Below are 19920 nucleotides of genomic sequence, written 5' to 3' on the forward strand. Positions count from 1 at the left end.
CACTTGAACTACCCAGGTGTATTGTGTCTGTAAATTGCGTGTGCTCTTTGGTCGATTTGTCTGCTTTGCTGGACAAAAAACACCAGTTATCCGGAGAATCAATCTTGCACCTGAGACCAACTAACTCAGCCACAGAGTGAAAAAAGCGCATAAAAGTTCCTCGCATCATTGATGGAATTCTAGCCCGATCCTTTTCCACCCGGTGTGCGGTGGAAAAGACCACTAGCGAGGTCTGAAAAAACAAACAAACTTAATTTTAGGCCACCCGAATAATTAAATTCATCTGCCGTGCTGTGTGTCTTATGTCTGTTAATTGCGTGTGTTCTATGGCCGATTTGTCTGTTTTGCTGGACGAAAAACCCCAGTTTCTGGGGTGGGGGGGGAACGTCATCTACGCTTGAGACCGACTAACTCAACCACGGTGCGAGAAAAGCCCATTGCAGTTCCATGCGTCGTCATCAACAGGATTCGAACCCGGGTCTTTTTCACCCAGTGTGGGGAGGATGGTAACGATATTACTGTGCTACCCACACAGACTCCATTAGTGAGGTCTACCGAAAGATCTTATGAAACTGTGTGCACCCTGCCACGTTTGATTTTTTCTCGGACAGAAACGGAATTTTCCAAGATGCCAGTCAAGAGGACAATAGTATTTGGAGAACGATAGCCCAACACGGTATTAAGTAGGTGGTTACAATTCAGTGATCACTGAGTGTACGTCAGTCCTGTGTCTGCATAAAGTGCGTGGTATTGTTGTTTTTGGGTTTTAAGATCATCGGCAACTAAGGCCATGTTACTTCGTGTATATTGTCTGTAAAAATTAAATTCTGTGGTAGATTTTCTGGACAAAAAACCCCAGTTTCCAGGAGAAACAACATGCTACCTCTCCTGAGACCGACTAACTCAGCCACGTTGTGAAAAATACCCATAACAATTCTTCCCGTCATCGACGGGATTCGAACTCTGGTCTTTTCCACGCGGTGTGGGGAGAGTGGCTATCCTAGCAACTGTGCTACCCACGAGGGCTAAGTGAGTGAACAAATGGGATATCGAATGTGTTCGTATAATATGTCTGCCCGTTATATGTCTGTATAAATGGGAAGTGAAGTGCTTGTCTATATAGGTTTGTTATTAGTTGTGTGAAATGGCGAATGTATCGTCAGTATTTACGTTTGGCATCCATGCATCTTTGTGCATATGGAAGAGTGAGACTATGTATGTATATTTGTTTGTTCATACTGGATTATTGCTCCTACATACATGTTATAAAAAAACGTGGATGTATACACGTATGTATGAATTCAGAAAATTCAAATTATTATATTAGGGCCACCCTAATATAATAATTTCTTACATATACTTGTGTATGTAAATTATCTGTAAATTGTGTGCTCTCTGGTCGATGTGCCTGTTTTGCTGGACCTAAAAACATGAGTTTCTGGGGGAGGGGAGTTTGCTATCTACGCCTGAGACCGACCAACTCATCCACGGAGTGAAAAAAGCCCATTCGAACCCGGGCCTTTTCCACCCGGTGTGGTGAGGACGGTGACGATACCAGTGTGCCGACCGGGCTAGCCGGGTGGGTAAAGTGCCTTTCTGGCAACCCAAAGGTCGCGGGTTCGAATCTCGCCTCGGGCTTGGATCAGAATAGAAAATGCAAAAACCTTGGAAGGTGCCACAAAAGCCGATGCACCAACAAATAACACACACACACACAAAAAAAAAAAAAAAAAAAATACCACTGTGCTACCCGCGCAGAACACGTATGTATGAAAAGATTAAGTGATTGAGAATGTCTATGTGCGGCTATCTTTTCCCTTCATACATGACTTACAGTTTGGAGGACCTCTTACCTTGGCCTGCCCCTATGTTGCTTATCCCGATCATTGATCTCTTTAGCCATGCTGATTCCTCTTGATAGGCGGCGTGTCTGACCATCGTGCAACTAGTCTGCACCAGTGTGGGATTACAGAGGACTTTGGAAACGGCTGCGCCAACCGCTAGTCCCTCCCACATAGGAAGACTTTTCCCTATGACGTATGTATAGCGTATGGATATCTTATGTACACCCAAACTTGAAGGGTAACTTCAACCCCCCTCCACGCCCTAAATATTTCACTGGTGGACCCTACCACCGAATATACTATCTGCTGTTCTTATCAATCTCCGTGTGGAGGATAGGATTAAAATTCCTTGTTTGTGGATGTTTCGCTATCACCTACTCCCCTGCCATTTCATCTTTATCTTAAACTTAAATTGTCACCTTCGTGCTCTCTTCCTAGCAAAACTCTCCCCCCCCCCTTTTCTTTGGGCCTCCTTGGTAAGCTTATGCGACACCAAGGTTCGCCCGGCCAGAGCTCTTAAACCTTCAGACGGCCTAGCTCGCTTCCCCACGGTATTGGCCAGATGAACCACATACCAACTCAACTCTACCTGGTAAAGCACACTATTTCGCCTCTACAGAACATGTATTACGTCACAAAGTTGGGGGGGAAGCACCCAGGGCCGCAGGGCATGTAACACTAAGCACTAAACACTGTCTCAGTCCATATAGATGAGAATTATACTGACTCTAAGCCTGGATCCATATGCAAGAAGAAGTCCGCCAAACTACAACTCGTTCTGGAACGGAGCTCTGTCTGAAGAGGAGTCCATAGAAGATAACATGAAGAGACAAATACTGAAGCTGGCCGCATAAATTCTGACATTGAGAATCCATTAGAGGACTCACCTTTGACCTTGTTATATCTTCACCTCTTCAATTAGAAGATTACGTGGCCACCCACGGTCTGCGCGGGGTAGCACAGTGGTACCGTCACCGTCCTCCCCACATCAGGTGGAAAAGGCTCGGGTTCAAATTCCGTCGATGACGCAAGGAACTTTAATGGGCTTTTTTCACTCCGTGGCTGAGTTAGTCGGTCTCAGGCGTAGATAGCAAGGTTTTTCCCCCAGATTCTGAGGTTTTTTCGTCCAGCAAAACAGGCAAATCGACCAGAGAACACACGCAGTTTGCAGACACAAATACAGGTTTATGTAAGAAATTACGCATGACCTTAATATAATAATTTGAATTTTTGTACTACCCACGAGGTCATCGCTGGATTGAGACCCTTAGCGCACGAGTCGATGCTTTAGATAAAAATCGAGTCGGGGGCTCGAAACACACACGAATGTCTAATTCTATGCTGGGCGATGCTCTCCCAAGTCCGATCCTTGTGTAGAATGTTCTTGTTCCTCAGCAGGCAAGGGATTCAGTTGTAAAGTAAACCAGAAATATATTCTGTTTATTACAGATTATATTTCCGAATGACAAATGGATTAGAACCAGAGTATATCTGTCAGATTCGAAAATTGATGATGAGAATAACTAATTATCAGTTTTTCCAATTTATAAGGTGATTCATATGGGTACTAATGACTTAAAAAAAAAATAAAGGAACTGACGGCTTGTGCTGTAAAATTTTCGCAAGAATGTTCTTGTGTTTGCAGTTCTGCCCCAAACGTTATAGAATATATGATGAAAGCCGCGTGGATTAACTTGATGGACTTTGCAAGGCTTTATGGAGAGAAATTTTTAACAAGAATGGCTTGCCCTAATTAATAGCAGAAATTTGTTTTATAAAAATTGAACTAATTTGAACAGAGCAGTGCAAGGTTTTTTTGCTCAAGTCATTGAGGATGCCTTAAGGGTTCAGGGAAACTGCTAATTCGGAGTGGGGGGGGGGGGGAGAGTGGAATCATTTGGGGATATCACGCGAACATTATAAAACACTTCTCAATGCCAAGTGGTACCAGAATGACTCAGAAACTGTGATTCACTTTCATAACCGTATTATAAGCTAAATATGAAAATTAAAGTAGTTTTTATTATAGTTTTCTAAGGTACGCATCTATAGAAAAAATTCCATATTTTGCCTAGGCATTTTGTAGAATGACTAGGCAATCCATGAAAAAAAGTTTGCTTCATGCAAAGAAGTCAAGAAGTCTACATTTTGCGAGTAACATAAATAAACACTAATAAAATAAATATATAAAAAAAAATCCCTCCTCAAGCACATGTTTACTTTATATCCTGTAAATATCTTACAAAGAAGGAGTAAGATCAACTGCTCGGTCGGCACCAGCAGTTAATATGAATTGAAATATTACTGCTCTGTCTGTGGTTTCGTTCTTGCCAACCATATTTTTTAAAAGAAAGATTAACTTATTACTTTTACTGGTTTACCGAAGATCTATAAGTAAGCAAAAGTCAACAATTGTTTACAATTTTAACAAACTGAAGTCTGGAATGAACCACTATTCTTCCACGTGTGATAATTACTGCTAAATGCAACAAGTTGTATTGAGGGGTACTATCTGCAATTATGCAATTTAATTTTTTATCTTTATTTTTAATTTTATTTTGCAGGTTCACTGTTTTTTTTTTTTTTTTTTGTTTTTTTCTAATTTCTGGATTACGTATATTGATAAATCACTTGGCACCCGTCAAGTATAATGCATTTAACATTTGATGAAAATTTTTCATCAAATTTCATCAAATTCATGAAATTTTTATAAGTGGACAAATGTTTAATTTGAGATTTATTAGTTGATAATACCACATTTACTTCGCCATTTTCATTTTTTTTTTCAAATGCAGCTGTAAATCTTGTTAATTTATTAATACACATTTACTTTGATATGATGTCAAGTATGAAAAAGAGATTAAGGTAATTCTCATGAATTAGCAGACGTAGCCGAGTGGTCAGGAGCGGCAGTGCAGTAACATACACTCTTTGAGTAGACCGGGATTCAAGCCCCTGACTGTTAAATATGGTCGATCTGCCAACCCGCACTGGACCAGCGTGGCAGATTATGGTCCATTTCCCACAACATGAATTGTTGAGGAGGCTTCCATCCTGCAGTGGGTTGATAATGGCTGCAGTTTACCTTTACATATATCTTGATGCTAGCAGTTTATTTTATTTTTGTTTGAAGTCATATATTCCATATTTGCTTTATAGTTGTCTTAGAAGGAAAAGGCTAAACTGTAATTTAATTTAATTGTTGTGTATTTTGAATGTATAATTTACTGATAAAATTTGAATGTACAATTTTATGCACTTATAAAGTGAATGAAATTTACTTATTTTAATGTAAAATAAACATTTGTATCAGGAAGGTGTTAGCCATTTCCTAAATGACTACTCTTTGTGTGTAAAACAACTAGTCATTTTACACACAGATTACTACAGCTTTAATATATCAGGATTATGATTTAGAAATGTGTAGACCGGGGTTCTTTAATATAAGCTATAATATCTGGATTATGATTTAGAAATGTGTGTGTTAATCTCTAAAACAACTAAAGCTATGAGACGATATTGGTTTGCTGGACGCAAAACACGAAAGCAACCCTCACCTGAGACCGAATAACTCGGTCTCATAAAAGAAATGCTCATAAAAATTCTTCTCATCATTGATGGGATTAGGACTCAGACCTTTGCCTCTGGGTGTTGGGAGAACATTAAATATAACCACTGCGCTATTCGCGAAGTTGTTTAGCACTCTTTTGTAATTTACTTTGTGGATATATCAAGTTCCCACGTAATCTGCATTTTTCTGTGTTGGTGAGAATCATTAAAATGAAAGAAACTTGGAGCAGGATTCTTGCTGAAACGTTTATTACAAACGTAAAAATTTAACAATGTATGAAAAACTTATTTCTAATTGCACGTCACTCTATAGGAACACGGTCTCAAATAAAACAAATTATTAACAGGACACTCCGTAATATGGCGCTGTGCCCGCTAACATCACACATATGTGGAAAGTGGGTACTTTGCCACGCTTACAAATACACTAAGAAAGTATTCACAATAACGTCATTATTATAAAAGTAAGTGAGTAGCATTAGAATTTATTTCAAGTAGAAAAGATAAAAGCCCTTCATATATAACCCCGTTATGTAGTAGAAAGAATATTTGAATTCTCTCTCCTTTACATAATTTATATATTAGCACATAATATAGACTGTCTTTAATACGAAAATATACCCGCCACTAATCCAATGTAACAATGGAAACGAACGTGAAGAGCACACGGTTCGGAAAGTGCATAAGTACAGAATGGGAGAAAGACTTCTTGTAGGACTGATATACCTTTGAATTGGCAGCCTAAATGTTAGGCCTCACCGAGTCTTCTAAATCTGAAGTCAAGTAGATAAACCTGACCACAAAACCCTACCATTAACGGACCACTAAAAGTTTTTCAAACATTAACATGCACGCCATTCCTTTTCTTTTGTTACTCATGCAAAAATAAAAACGCGCTTTCTGTACAGTATTCGGCGCATGAAAGAACTTCTGATTTGAACTATTAGTTGTCCATAAAGAACACTCAAAGCATAGCGAGTTTTGTGACCAGCTTGCTGTAGCACAACATCATATCACCGATAGGATCACGGCTGGGACTACCGATCACACAGACAGCTTCTAGATATACCCTTTATTAAGGGAAAAAAATATGAATCTTTTCATATATATATATATTTATATATGTGTGTATATATATATACATTACTTAAATACAAGGCAAGATATGCTGACCAGCAAGTCGTTCGATCCTCTCACTAGCCCAGACAGTCTTAAAATATAACTATTAAACTGAAGTTTAAACAACCTACACTAAGTGTATAGGTACTGATACCACCCAGCTGATATTACAAACTCAAAAAATTTCTACTGGTACCAGAATAAACATAACTATTAAGGTGATCAAGTATTAAATCTCACCAGATTGTGGAAGTAAACTAGAAACACAGCAGTTTGCGAGCCATATGTCAATTGATATTTTACAGAGGAAAGACGTTAACATAGCCCCTGAGTTACTGAAGAATTGAGCTTAATTAGCCATAAGAAGATGTTGGTACTGATTCTGATAAGGAGCTGAAGTAATGTTGAAATCGAAACTGTACGCTTTACTTGCAGCGTCATTTACGTTAAAATTCATATTCAAGCCCCCTGTGCTGCTGCTGCTGCTGCTATTCAGGAAGGGATTATCAAAGAAGACTGATAGAGGGTTGTTGTTAGTAGCCATATTGCTAGTTATACGCGTTTTCTGGGATTTCGCTGTGTTGTTAGAAAGAATTGTCGAAGATGAAGAATTACTAGGAAAAAGGTCTCCAAGGTACCCATAGACATTGTCGAAAGTGTTCGATGATCCGAAGGAACGTGTAGTTTGTGGAGAAAACTGTTGGTTTGACGCTAATAGCAAGAAATTTGGATCCATTTGCTGCTGTGGCGGGTTCGGAGAAATGGAACGTGGTCGGTGACATACTCCACTAGCGTTGGCAGCAGCAGAAAATATGGCTGCGGCTGCAGATTGCTGGTGTGAGGTAACTAGTTGCTGTTGAGTTATCTGGTGAGCTTGCTGCTGGATTGTAGCGCGCTGTTTAATGTAACCGCCAACATCCGTCGGAGACGTTCTATGGGACCGCTTGCTGTTTGTCTTTAGTTTCGTGGAACCAAATTTCGTCTGGGCAAACGTGCCAGTTGTGAAAGTGAGAGGCATGCTCGATTTCGTAATAAAACCATTTACGGGACTAGTTGATTTGTAAGTTGGAGACGGCGAACTTCTGAAGGGGCTTGCGGCCGTCGATCCAGACAGAGATATGGTGCTCAACTGAGCGGCTACGCTGTCAATTGGCTTGAAACATTGAGCTTCTGGATTGAAGGTCCGGCAGATCTCGCGGTCAGCATTGTCCTCTGAGCTGTCCGATTCACTGTATAAAATGTTGACTGTTCCTTTTTCTCCAAGCCTGTAGGAAACTTCTCCTGGGTCAATCCAGACACTAAGTTCTCGAGGAAGATTCTCTTGAATGTCGATGATATCCATTCCTGCAGCTCGTGCTGCAATCTCAAAAATAGGATCTAACGGTAACGCTGTTTTCACGCAGCGGAAAGCCGATCCTTTGTAAGGTCTCTCGGGATACCAATGACCTTCGAATTTTTTGTTTAAAGCTTTCTCCAGCTCTTCTCCAAACTGGTTAACTCGGCGTCTTGGGAGTTTGTTGTAAAGAAAGGAAATGAGAAAATTGAGAGCAACTTGGATTTCTAAGTTCATCCTCCTGACAAGTAATTTTGTTACTTTCTTTCAAAAGAATTGATTGGATGCTTCCTTATTTTAAGGTTCTGAAAGGGAAAAATGTAAAATAATTAGTTTATTTTAATTTAAATGGATATAAATAATAATTAGTTTATATTTTACATTAAATGGATATAAAGTGATATAAATATACATACATACAAAACAGAATTGCATGCTATTACATTCTACAACTAATACAAAAAAAAAAAGAAAGTTTCCATAAACATGTATCTCTAAAGCCTTCATTTTCGAGATATTAAATATTAATCACAAATTACAAAACTGGGTAAAGCAGCAAAATGTTTTTATCTTCTAATTTATGTCATAAAAATATGGCTCTGTAGAACGTCTTTAATAGGCGGTGCAATCATGTTTAACGACTCCATTTACCAACAAGTACACGGCATAGCCATGGGTTAGTCCCCGGTTAGTTTGGTCACGGCAAACATCGCGATGGAGGAATTAGAGGGTCGTGCATTTACAAATGTACCAGATCCCATTGCCTTTTGGTGTCGTTACGTGGACGAAGTGTTCGTGGTTATCCCCAGAAATTCAGGTGACCGAATCTTAGACCGCCTCAATTCTCTGTCGCCTTTCATAAAATTCACCATCGAGCTAGAGTCGGACAACACCATACCGTACTTAGACAGCCTTGTCCGGCGCGAAGGCACGCGCTTGAAGACAACTGTCCATCGTAAACCTATGTGTGCTGGCCAATTTACCAACTTCCGGTCAACACACGCGCGTAGCCATCTTCTTGCCACTGCACGAACCTTGCTAACTCGTGCCTGGACACACTCTAGCTCTGTAAATGAGAGGCGCACCGAAATTGCTAAAGTCAAGGCGGATCTTACGAGGTGTGGCTATCCCATCAATACTCTTGACTGGTGTGACCTCCAGACACGCGGCCACGTAGCGACCAACAGAAACATCCAAGGTGATGACTCAGCCACGAGCGCCTTTATCCCATACTACCCAAACCTATCGCAACAGGTTTGTAGAATCTTAAAATCACATGGGATAAAATGCGTACAACTCCCAGGCAGGAAATTACGATCCCTCATCTCTAAGGTAAAAAACACCTGTCCCCACCCTACTACAAAGCGGATTGGTCTACCACATCGCTTGCCGTGACTGCACTAGCTGCTACATCGGGGAAACTGGGTGACGGCTCGAAAAACGCCTTTCTGAACACAAAAGAGCAATCCGCTTAGAGGATGTAGAGCACTCAGCTATTGCCGAACAGGTTTGGGCAACTCACCACGACATTGATCCACACCGCAATGTCGTGATTGTGAATAAGTTCCGCCACTATCGGCGACGCGCCTGGTTGGAGTCGTTAAACATCAAATGCTTCAATACCTCAGTGAACAGGAACAGTGGATGTCAAGTCTACCCTATAACCGAAACAGCAATCCTGTCCATTGACAAACGCTGGCAACGTCCGCATACATCACAGCCACAGGCTTCAACATCCAACAATCAATCACGCACTTCACGTACAAGATTGGCAGTACACCGCCCTCATGCTCCATTCTTAACTGTCAGTTTAACTGAGGAAGGTTGTCAAAACAACCGAAAGCTTTTATTTGTATGTATCTAATCTAATATATGTATATTTCCTATTATTAAACTTGTCACAATTTATTTTTGTATCCGTTTCGCTCTGAGCAACCGTAATTTGATATTAATAATGAATCCAGAGCACACAGGCCTCTCTAATCATAAAGAAAGTTATATTAATCTCAGAAAAGAGTATTCTAGCACAATAAAGAAACATAAATGTTTGGCCTGGCAGTCCTTTGTGGAGACTGCTGGGAACAGGTATCCTCGGGGCTCCGTATATAAGATTATTAATGATGAAGTTAATATTAGGGATTTAACATTAGTGATATAACATGTCTGTGCAGAGGGCCAGCGAGATACGGTGATGTGGTTCCGATCTGTCTGACAGGTCTTGGCTGATTTCTGTTTATCCGATTCTCATGAGGAGAACTGTTCTTGGCAAAAGGAGCTTTTAAACTAAATAGTGAGTACATAATCTTCTGAGAGTGAAGTGCCCTTCTTACTAGCGGAATAGTGTTCGGTTATTGTGCTTGTTAAGTACATGAAGTCTCCAGGGATTGAATTCCTGGAGGCAGAAATTATTCAACGTTTCCACTTAATGTATCCTGATTATTTTTTGGATATATACAATGAATGTTTAAGAGAGGGTATATTCTCTGTGTTATGGAAGACTTCGCTTTTGAGAATGGTCGTCAAAGGTCTGGATAAGTCTTTGGATGAACCGAATTCATATTGTCCGATTGCTTTGTTCGTCATTTTTGGCAAAATCTTTGAGCGACTTATTATAGGAAAATTTTATCCTAGATATGTTTCTTCTGGACTTGATTCTAACAAACAATATGGTTTTAAAAATGGCTCTTCTACGGAGGATTCCATTAAGAAATTAGTTGATACATAGTTCAGTAGGAAACGCGGAGATATGTACTCGGTATGTTCATTGACTTTAGGGGGCGTTCGCGTTCGATTCTCTGTGGTGGGGTAGTATTAACGCAAGGCTAGAACTGGTCTCTGTTGTGCAAATTTATATACGGTCCTTGAGGGACTATTTCTTGGATCAAAAGGTTATTGTTAGGTCTAGATGGGAGGTAGTGGGTAGGAAGGTGGAATGTATGTCCCCCAGAGCTCCATCTTCCGACTTTTCATGTGGAATATTGTATTAGATGAGTTTTTAGAGCATGATATGAGCGATGTTTTATCCATCACCTATGCTATGACTTGGTTTTGATAGTTCCTGGGGATTCCTGGAAGCATTACTTATGCTTCCGGGGCTTGGTGTAAGAGGTTGTCGAATGCGGTATTAAGAAACATCTTTTGTCAGCCCAGATGTTCGCTCTTTTGGGCATAACCAGAGTTTGCCGCACAACGTCTACTGATGCGCTTCAGGTTTTAGCAGGAAAAATACCTGCTGATTTAATTGGCTGCCCATGCTGGGCTAATGTACGAGGGTAATTCAAAAAATAAGTTACACTTGACCATTGCTGCCCAAGGGACATTTATTGAGGTATGTAACATTATGCAATAGAAAGCACGCACCTTGCACTACTTTTCCACATAGTCACCGAGTCGCCTCTTGTTTTTCATGGCTGTTCGCAAAGACGTAATGTTTGGCGTGTATGAAGCAGCATTAATTGTTGTGACTCTCGGAACGTGTGACTAAACGTTCGATTCCCTGATGATAGAAATCCACTCCTTGGTTATTTAGCCACCGTCGAACTGCTGTTTGCACCTGCTCATCGTTTGCAAATAGTTGTTCCCCCCCCCTAGATGTTCTTTCAGCTTGCTAAAGATGTGATGTCACAAGGCGAAAGATTGGGCCTGTATGGCGGATGTTGGCATACCTCCCATCCAAAACACTACTTTGGAGCAAGTGTCGTGTTGTGCATGCATTGTGTGGCGCGGCGTTGTCCTGAATGAGAACGACACCTTTGCTTAACTTTCCAGGCCTCTTGTTTTTCATGGCTGTTCGCAAAGACGTAATGTTTGGCGTGTATGAGGCAGCATTAATTGTTGTGCCTTCTGCCATAAATTCCGTGTAAACAACTCCTTCACAGTCGAAAAACACAGTAGCCATGACCCTCCTCTACAGTCACCCCACAGGGCACCACAACCTTTACATGCGAAGAGTCAGTAAACAACATCTTGGACACCCTGTTCCCGCTAAACACAGATCCTCAATCCAGCCAGCAACAAGAAATCTGTACTGAAAACGCATCCTACAGCACCACTTCTATAGAACAGCCTTTCAACTTAGACGAATTAAAACTTGCCACTGGCAAAACAAAAAACAAAATAAGCCCAGGGTTAGACTTCATTGAAGCAGAAGTAATTAAGAAGCTTGCAGAGACGCAATCAAATCTCCTTCTCAGCCTGTACAACCATTGTCTGGAAGATGGACTCTTCCCGGATGACTGGAAAGTGGCCAATCTACGCCTCATTTTGAAGAACCCAAGTAAACTACCAGAGCAGCCAAGGTCATACAGACCCATAGCACTCCTTCCCGTTTTAAGCAAAATATTTGAACGTCTTCTCTTATCCAGATTGGAAAAACACTATAAAAATGCAAATATCCAGTCCCCAAACCAGTTCGGCTTTCGGGCAGGCCGTTCAGCAGAAGATGCTCTTCATGGATTCTGTCAAAAATTCAGCCACCAAATACTTCTTAACAATATCAGTGGATTTCGCCGGGGCCTTTGACTTGCTCTAGTGGCCAAGTATACTACGAAGACTCAGAGAAGCTAGCGTTCCAGCAAATCTTTACAGCTGCATACAGGACTATCTTCACAATAGTGTTACAGTCAGAAATGCCTATCGACAAGTCTCCAGAAATGTCTACAGAGGATGCCCCCAGGGCTCTGTCCTTGGCCTTTTCCTATGGAATGTAGTCATGGACGAGTTCCCGAACCTAGACCTGGGGGATGTTTCCACCCAAGCTTTCGCGGACGACTTGATACTGACTTGTAACTGGAAACTCCAGAACTTTCCTGGAAACAACAGCCAACGGAGCCCTTACAAAGCTACAGGAATGGACCAGCCTCCATAAACTCCATATATCCCCTGAGAAAGCTACTTCAATTCTACTCAGAGGAACCTTTCAAATAAGCAGGCTGCCACAGATTAAAATTGCTGGTAGAACCATTAAACTGGCAACTGAGATGTAGTACCTTGGGGTTATTCTCGACCCCAAGCTCACTTTTACCTGCATATAGACTACCTTCATCGCAAAGTCAGGCACTACACCGCAATAGTAGTGAGGATCAGCAGGTCTGACTGGGGCCTAAATCGGCGCTCATTGCAAATGCTATACAAAGCTGTATTTATTCCCATTATAACCTACTGTGCAGGTGTCTGGTATAATCGTGCACTCGTTGTTCCTAACCAAAGGAAGCTCACCTCCATCCAGCGTAATATCCTTCTCACTATCACCCGTGCCTGCTGCACAGTAAGCAACCCAGCCCTCCAAGTCTTGGCAGGAGTTCTCCTTCTGGACCTGCAGATAATTCGCAAAGGCGTGCACTAAAGGGACTCCCTACCACCATCCTGGATTTCACTGTAAACCCAACAAACACCATCAAAGAAGAAAAAAGCACCTTGCAGTCCTTCTTAACGCCTGGAAAAACAGATGGAATACCATCCCCAAAGGTTCCATCACTAAAAAATTCTTACATGAAATAGCCCAGATCTACCCCAAAGCTCCATCATGGTACAGCCCACGGTTATATACCACTTTCCTGATTACAGGCCATGGATCCATAAATCACAAACTAAATAGCCCCGGGGGTGATGCTGGGGCTGTGATCGGATAGCTTATTTTCTTGTTGAATAGTAAGAGTGCCTAATTTTCTGTGTGAATCACAAGAGTTTTTGCTTCCGTTGCCCAAGGCTGATAGCTAGCAGCGTCTAGGCTCACACCGCCTCGTGGTCCGGGGCGGGCAGGTAGGGGTGAATCCCCTGCCTGGCTAAGCTGAGTCTGACTTAAGGGGACGAGGCTTTCGTTGTTCGTTTATTTAACTTAAGAGGGGGTTAAAAATTTCTCCTTTTGAGGTTTTTCAGAGCATTTCCGTGTCCTTTCGGAATTGCATTGCTAATATTAGTTGAGTTTGAGTTGAGCATTTCCGTGCCCTCAATTAATAGTTATTTGCTAACACTAGTTACTCCTGGGACCCCAACCGTTTAACTTGGGTGGTGGAGTTTTTATCACGAGGAGAGATTTCCACGTGTTTTAATAGTTCCATTAAGTTGAGTCCAGGTCTGAAGCTCCTTGTTCGCTTACAGTATTGTGTAAATATTAATTGTTCCTCAATTTTGGGGTGAAATTTTTAGTTGTAAATAGTTTGTTTTTATATACAAGGTGATTCACTACCAGTGAGACAAACTTGCAGGAGGTGTAGGGGCACAAAGACGAATCGGAATCACATAGCATTGCAGAGTCTGAAATGCCTTCGTCATGCGTTAGACGACGTTGAACGGGAGGTCGCGTGAAGAGCGATCCCTCTGGAAGTCAGCATTTATGAACCGGTTCCAGAGGCAGTAGGATGGACGAGTATTCAAACGTTGAACTGGCCGACATGCACCTCGCGTATGGAGCTGCGGACTGTAACGGGCGCGCCGCTCTGCGCTTGTACCAGGAACGTATCCCGCACAGGCGTGCTCCTCATCGTAAGCACAGAAGGTTACGTGAGACTGGTTGTTTCACGAGAGGTACCATGAATCGAGAGCGAACGACGAGGACGCCAGACAATGAGGAGAATGTCCTATGTCTTACAGAAGGCAATCCGAGTACGAGTACTCGAGCGATAGGCCAACGATTGGGTATTTCCCAATCCACTGTATGGAGATACTGTCAACAAACCAAATGAGTTCATACCATCTGCAACGCGTCTAATCATTGGAGCCTGCGGATTATCCACTCCGGAGGACTTTTGCTACTTGGTTTCTTCAACAGAGTGTGGCAGACAGCGCATTTTCTGCGTCCGTATTGTTCACGGATGAGGCAAGTTTCACAAGAGAGGGAACCTTCAATTAACATAACGCCCATTTGTGGGCTTTGGAGAGTCCCCATGGTACGCGAACACGTGCAACTCAACGCCCTTTCTCTGTAAATGTTTAGGCCGGCATTGTTGGAGACCACCTCATTGGACCTTACCTTCTGCCCCCTAGTCTGGACGGTAGGGCATACTTGATCTTTCTACAGCAAGTCCTGCCCGAACTTATTATTTTTATTTATTTTTTTTTTTATTTTTGTGTTTTTGTATGGGCGGCTCCTAGAACAGAAGTTCATCTCCGCCTCGTTGCTCTGTTCAGTTTTTATACACTCTGTAAGGGTAAGGCCGGTGTGTGTCTTATAAAAATAAATATATTTTTTTTTTTTTCCAAACCGAATCCACACAGGAATATCCCAGATTGCATGAAGATAGATGAAAAGGAAGGGGAGAGAGGGAAAAAGAAAAAAAAAAAAAAAAAAAGCTTTTCATCCCGCACGGGAGAAAGTGATAGGAAAGAAAAACTGTGTTTGTGAGCTTATGTGTGTGTGTTCTGTAGCGTGATGTTGTGTTTTGGCCTATTGGCTACCTGGAAGGAGTGAGCACCTGGACGATTCCTCCAGGTACTCGTCCCTAGCAGAAGAAGGGCAAGGCCTCCCCTACTATCTGCACGCCCTCCTCCCTGGGGAAGAGTTCCCAGGGAAGAAAGAAAAACTTGTATAAGATGAAGAGAGGGAAGGAGTAAAGAGGAGAAGGACTGTTCCGGCCCAGGAAAGTCCCAGTCCAGGATGGATAGCTAGAACAACAACGCAAACAAATAAATAAATAAATAAATAATAATAATAAAAAAAAAAAAAAAAAAAAATTAGTGTGAGAGAGGAGCTTTCCTGGTCTGGGGAGCCCCAGCCCAGGTCAGAACGCGAAAAAAAAAAAAAAAAAAGATTTAATCCCACAACCTGGTCAAGGAAAGGAATAGAGCCAGGATGTCAGCAAGCAGAATGATGTTAAAGGGGAAAAAAATAACAAATAAATAAGAAAGAAAAGAAAGAGGGTTTTTTTTTTTTTTTTTCCAAATTATCCCACACGGGGTGGATAGGAAAAGGCTATCAGGAGAGTGCTAGGGCTACTAGTGCTAGCTGATTATGAGAAGAAGAGAGAGAGAGTAAAAAAAAAATAATAAAAATAAATAACTAGTTATTGAATTGCAGAAGCTTCTAGGATGATCCTCCTCCTACGCTTGAATACGTCTGCCGCAAAGTGCTGTAGTGCACCTAAGTTCCTTTTGGAATGGACAAGGAGTTCTACTTGGTCAGGAGAAAATCCCAAAATTGCTGCCTGCAGTTGTTGTCTATGGTCCTCGTAGATAGTGCATTCAAATAGTAGATGTTCCCAACTCTCGACAGACCCACAGAAACAGAGGTCAGTATTTAGCAGACCTAGTTGGTGGAGTTTCTGGTTGAGAGATCCATGTCCAGTGACCAGAAAGGATGTTTCCATGCTGATTGAGAACCACTTGTTGACCGCTTTGCTGGTTGCGAATGTGACATCCGGTATAAATTTTTTCGTAACAATGCCTTTTGTGGTCGTGTCCCATCTTGTCTGCCAGTAATTGATTAGCTCGTTATAGCAACGAGCTCTTTCCTGTTTGGTATCACTGTCCAGGTTGAGTTCAATATCCAGTATTTCAGTTGGGATTCTTTTCTTCAGACGGTAGGCAAGTCCTCTATAGATAAGGAATAGATCCAGGGGGATGTTTCCAGATATTACTTGCAATGCTGCAGTTGACACAGTTCTACAAGCACGATGGGTAGCAAGAATAATGCTTCTCTGGATTGAGTTAAGCTTCTGTTTGATTTTGCAATTGGTCGCTCTGTGAAACCATGCTCCTGCAGCATACGTGGCGATAGGTAAGAAAACAGCTTTATAGTATAACTGTAAGGTACGCTTAGAGAGACCCCAGTCGCTTCGGGAGATTCTGATAATTGAGGCAGAGAATTTTCTGATTTTGGCATATAAATGTTGCAAGTGTGGTAAGAAGGATAGCCGGTGATCAAAAACGACCCCAAGGACCCTGGTCTGTGTCACCAGGGGGAGCCGTATTCCATCTATCTTGACCTGAGGGGGCCGCCGAAGATCCAGTTTAGTTTTAAAAATCATCATATTTGTCTTGTGAGGATTGATGTGCAGTTTGTTAATCTTAGCCCAGTTGGTAAGGTTAGTTAGTACTAGGTTAGCAGTATCTTCCAGAGCAAGTCTTGAGTGTCCGGAGACAACAATGGTAAGGTCATCAGCAAATGCAATGACCTTGGTGCGTTCAAATGATCTGCTTAGCCAATCTTGTAAAACTACATTCCAGATCAGGGGGCCTAGGACAGATCCTTGGGGGCAGCCCCTAAAGACTGGTCTGGTGACGTGCTGATGTTTTGTTTTCACCATAACTGACCTTTCAGAAAAGTAGTTTCTAGTTAGCCAGTAGAGTTGTGAGGAGCAGTTGGCTAACCGGAGACGCTCCAGTGCACTCTCCCACCAAACTTTGTCAAATGCACCCTCAAAGTCAACACAAACAGCAAGCTCATACTTTGACTTAGATGTTTCTAGATGAAGAACCAGGTCGAAGAGGGCATCTTCGCAGGAGCGGCCAGGCGTGAAACCGTATTGTGCTGGGGAAATAAGATCTTGTGATTGGAATAAGTTGACAATCCTCAGGGCCATGAGGCGTTCCAGGATTTTGCCTAGGTTGGCCAAAAGAGCAATTGGCCTAAGGGATCTTGGCTCCATTGGTGGCTTGTTTGGTTTAGGTATAAGGCGGAGGAGTGCTTCCTTCCAGTATTTCGGAAATTTTGATTCCAGGAGGCATTTGTTATACAGGAGTAGCAGTAGGCTGGGTCTTAATTTATAAAATCTTTGTATAAACATATACTCAATCAAGTCGGGGCCTGGACATTTTTTGGGATTAATTTTCATCATAGCTGTTTCAAGTTCTTGTGGGGTAAAAGGGTTAGTACTGTTGGATGCTATATAGTTAGCATTGTTTCTTCTGATTGTCATATGTTCTGGCATATCTTCTGATACGTCATCTGGGGGGAAAAGCTTATCTAGTATCTCGTTGACTGAGTCTTCCCGAACTTATTGAAGAAGCACAAGTTCCTTAGTCGTTGTGCCGCTCAATGTGGTTCCAGCATGATGGGGCTCCCCCACATTACACCAATGACGTCCGCCAACACCTAAACATTTGGACAGCATTGGATATAGGTTGTGGTGGTCCGGTTCATTGGCCTGCTATATCGCCGGACCTATCATGCCTGGACTTCTTCTGCTGGGATCAAATGAAGACATTGGTGTACGAGACCCCCGTTGATTCAGTTGAAGACCTCGTCGCTCGCACCTCTGTAGCTGCCGGGGAGATTCGAGACACGCCAGGAATCTTCCAGAACGTTAGGGATTCCATGCGGCGGCGCTGTGAAGCCTGTGTGACTGCTTCTGGTCGAACTTTCGAACACCTTCTGTAGCATGGCTTTTTGCCAATGTAAAACTTGTCATTAAAATGATTTCTGTTACACTAACGAGTCGCTGTTTCTGTTCTTTTTCTTTGCTTCTTTGTTCACGCGACCTCCCGCATGACGAAGGCATTTGGGACCCTGAAATGCTATGTGATTCCGATTCGTCTTTGTGCCCCCTACACCTCCTGCAAGTTTGTCGCACTGGTAGTGAATCACCCTGTATATACAAAGAATGTCTTCATCCAGTGAGGAAGATGAGGTTACCGATAAGGAGTTGTTGATGGTCATGAGCGGGGTCACTGATGATGAACCAGAGGGGTTGATACAGGAGACTGTGGCTCAACTGCAAGAACCAACTGAAAAAGATGTTTTCTGGCAGAACTTTGCAAAGGACTCCAATAAAAACTAGGTCGTCGTCTCTGCCGAGTACCTCACAAACGGAAACAGGGTTGAAAAAGAAGAAAAGAAAGCAAGTTGATATGGCCTCGGATTGTGGTCTAAGTGACAAGGAAAAGAATAAGAAAAAAGAAGAAAAATGGAAATAAAGATATTGTTGATGAAAGCTTTGAATATATTTTTAAGATGAGGGAAAGACTTAAAGCGTTTTTGTGGGATACAAATAGTAACGTACCCACTGCAGCAATAAGAACGATACTTGATATGTGGGATACAGTCGAAAGGAAAGCACATGAGGTGCATATCAAGAACGTTTTATTAAAGGAAAAAATTAAAAGAAAAATGATAGACATGAAAGCTGTTCATCTATGGTTTCTAAGAATGTGGAGAAAAAAGTAAATGCTCCTAAAGTTATGATTGTGAAGGCCACCTCAAGTAGACACAAGACGAGTGACGAAGTAAAAATAGATATTTTAAATGAAGTAAGACCAATGTTATCAACTGTTAAGGTTAGAAATATAAGACCTATTAGGGATCGTGGGGTGCTCATTGAAGCAGAAACAGTCGATGACCTGGCTAAAATGAAATCCTGTTCTAAGTTACAAGAACTGGGGTTGAAATATAGTGTACTTAAGTCAATTTATCCTAGGATTGTGTTATTCGATGTGGAGCCAGATATTGAAAGTTATGAACTGTCGAATCAAATTTGGCAAGGTAATTTTAAGGACAGTATAAGTGAAAAAAAATTTAAATATTGTGTAGAAATTTTAACTGTCAATAAAAATAAGAAGACGCAGCTGAATAACTGGATACTTCAAGTAAATACTGAACTGTGGAAAAGATTAAGTGATAGAACACACCTTTTTATTCGGTGGTCCTCCTGAAAATTTAAAGAAATTTATGATGTCACTCAATGTTTTAAGTGTTTAACATTTGGCTATGTCGCAAAATATTGTAAGAGGGATATCTTACAATATCAGGGCATACGTTTAGAGATTGTGCTGATCGGAATAAGGAGCCCATATGTAGAAATTGCTTAAATAAAGGAAATACAGCTGCGCATGTTGCGGTGATTTGGGAATGTCCGGAATATATTAAGGCGACTGAAAACCTCAAAAAGAAAATTAATTATGGATAAAAATCTAAAAGTTTTGCAATTGAATGCTCAACGTTCTAAGGCAGTCGCAGCCCAGTTGCATAAAGCTATGGAATCTGAGGATGTAGACATTGCCTTGCTGCTTTTTTTTTTGCTAGTTGTTGGCGCATCGGCATCTGTGGCCATAGTGCACCTCCCAAGGTTTTTTGCAGTACTTTGATCCAAGCCCGAGGCGGGATTCGAACCCGCGACCTTT

At 41.7% G+C, this 19920-nt stretch overlaps 1 protein-coding gene across 1 annotated transcript in view; it reads right to left on the reverse strand.

Moving 5' to 3' along the window:
• Window positions 1-5652: 5652 nt before the first annotated feature.
• LOC150083170 (protein Tob1-like) overlaps window positions 5653-19920 on the reverse strand; it is a 99349-nt gene continuing 85081 nt past the window's right edge. Inside the window, exon 2 of the mRNA XM_090377887.1 lies at window positions 5653-8171. Coding sequence (XP_090234013.1) covers window positions 6883-8103 — 1221 coding nt within the window. The 5' untranslated portion in view covers window positions 8104-8171 and the 3' untranslated portion in view covers window positions 5653-6882. The remainder of the gene's footprint in view (window positions 8172-19920) is intronic.

The sequence above is a fragment of the Mastigoproctus giganteus genome, chromosome 7 (genome assembly GCF_048544385.1).
Source record: "Mastigoproctus giganteus isolate SK-2022 chromosome 7, ASM4854438v1, whole genome shotgun sequence".
Taxonomy (NCBI): Eukaryota; Metazoa; Arthropoda; class Arachnida; order Uropygi; family Thelyphonidae; genus Mastigoproctus; species Mastigoproctus giganteus.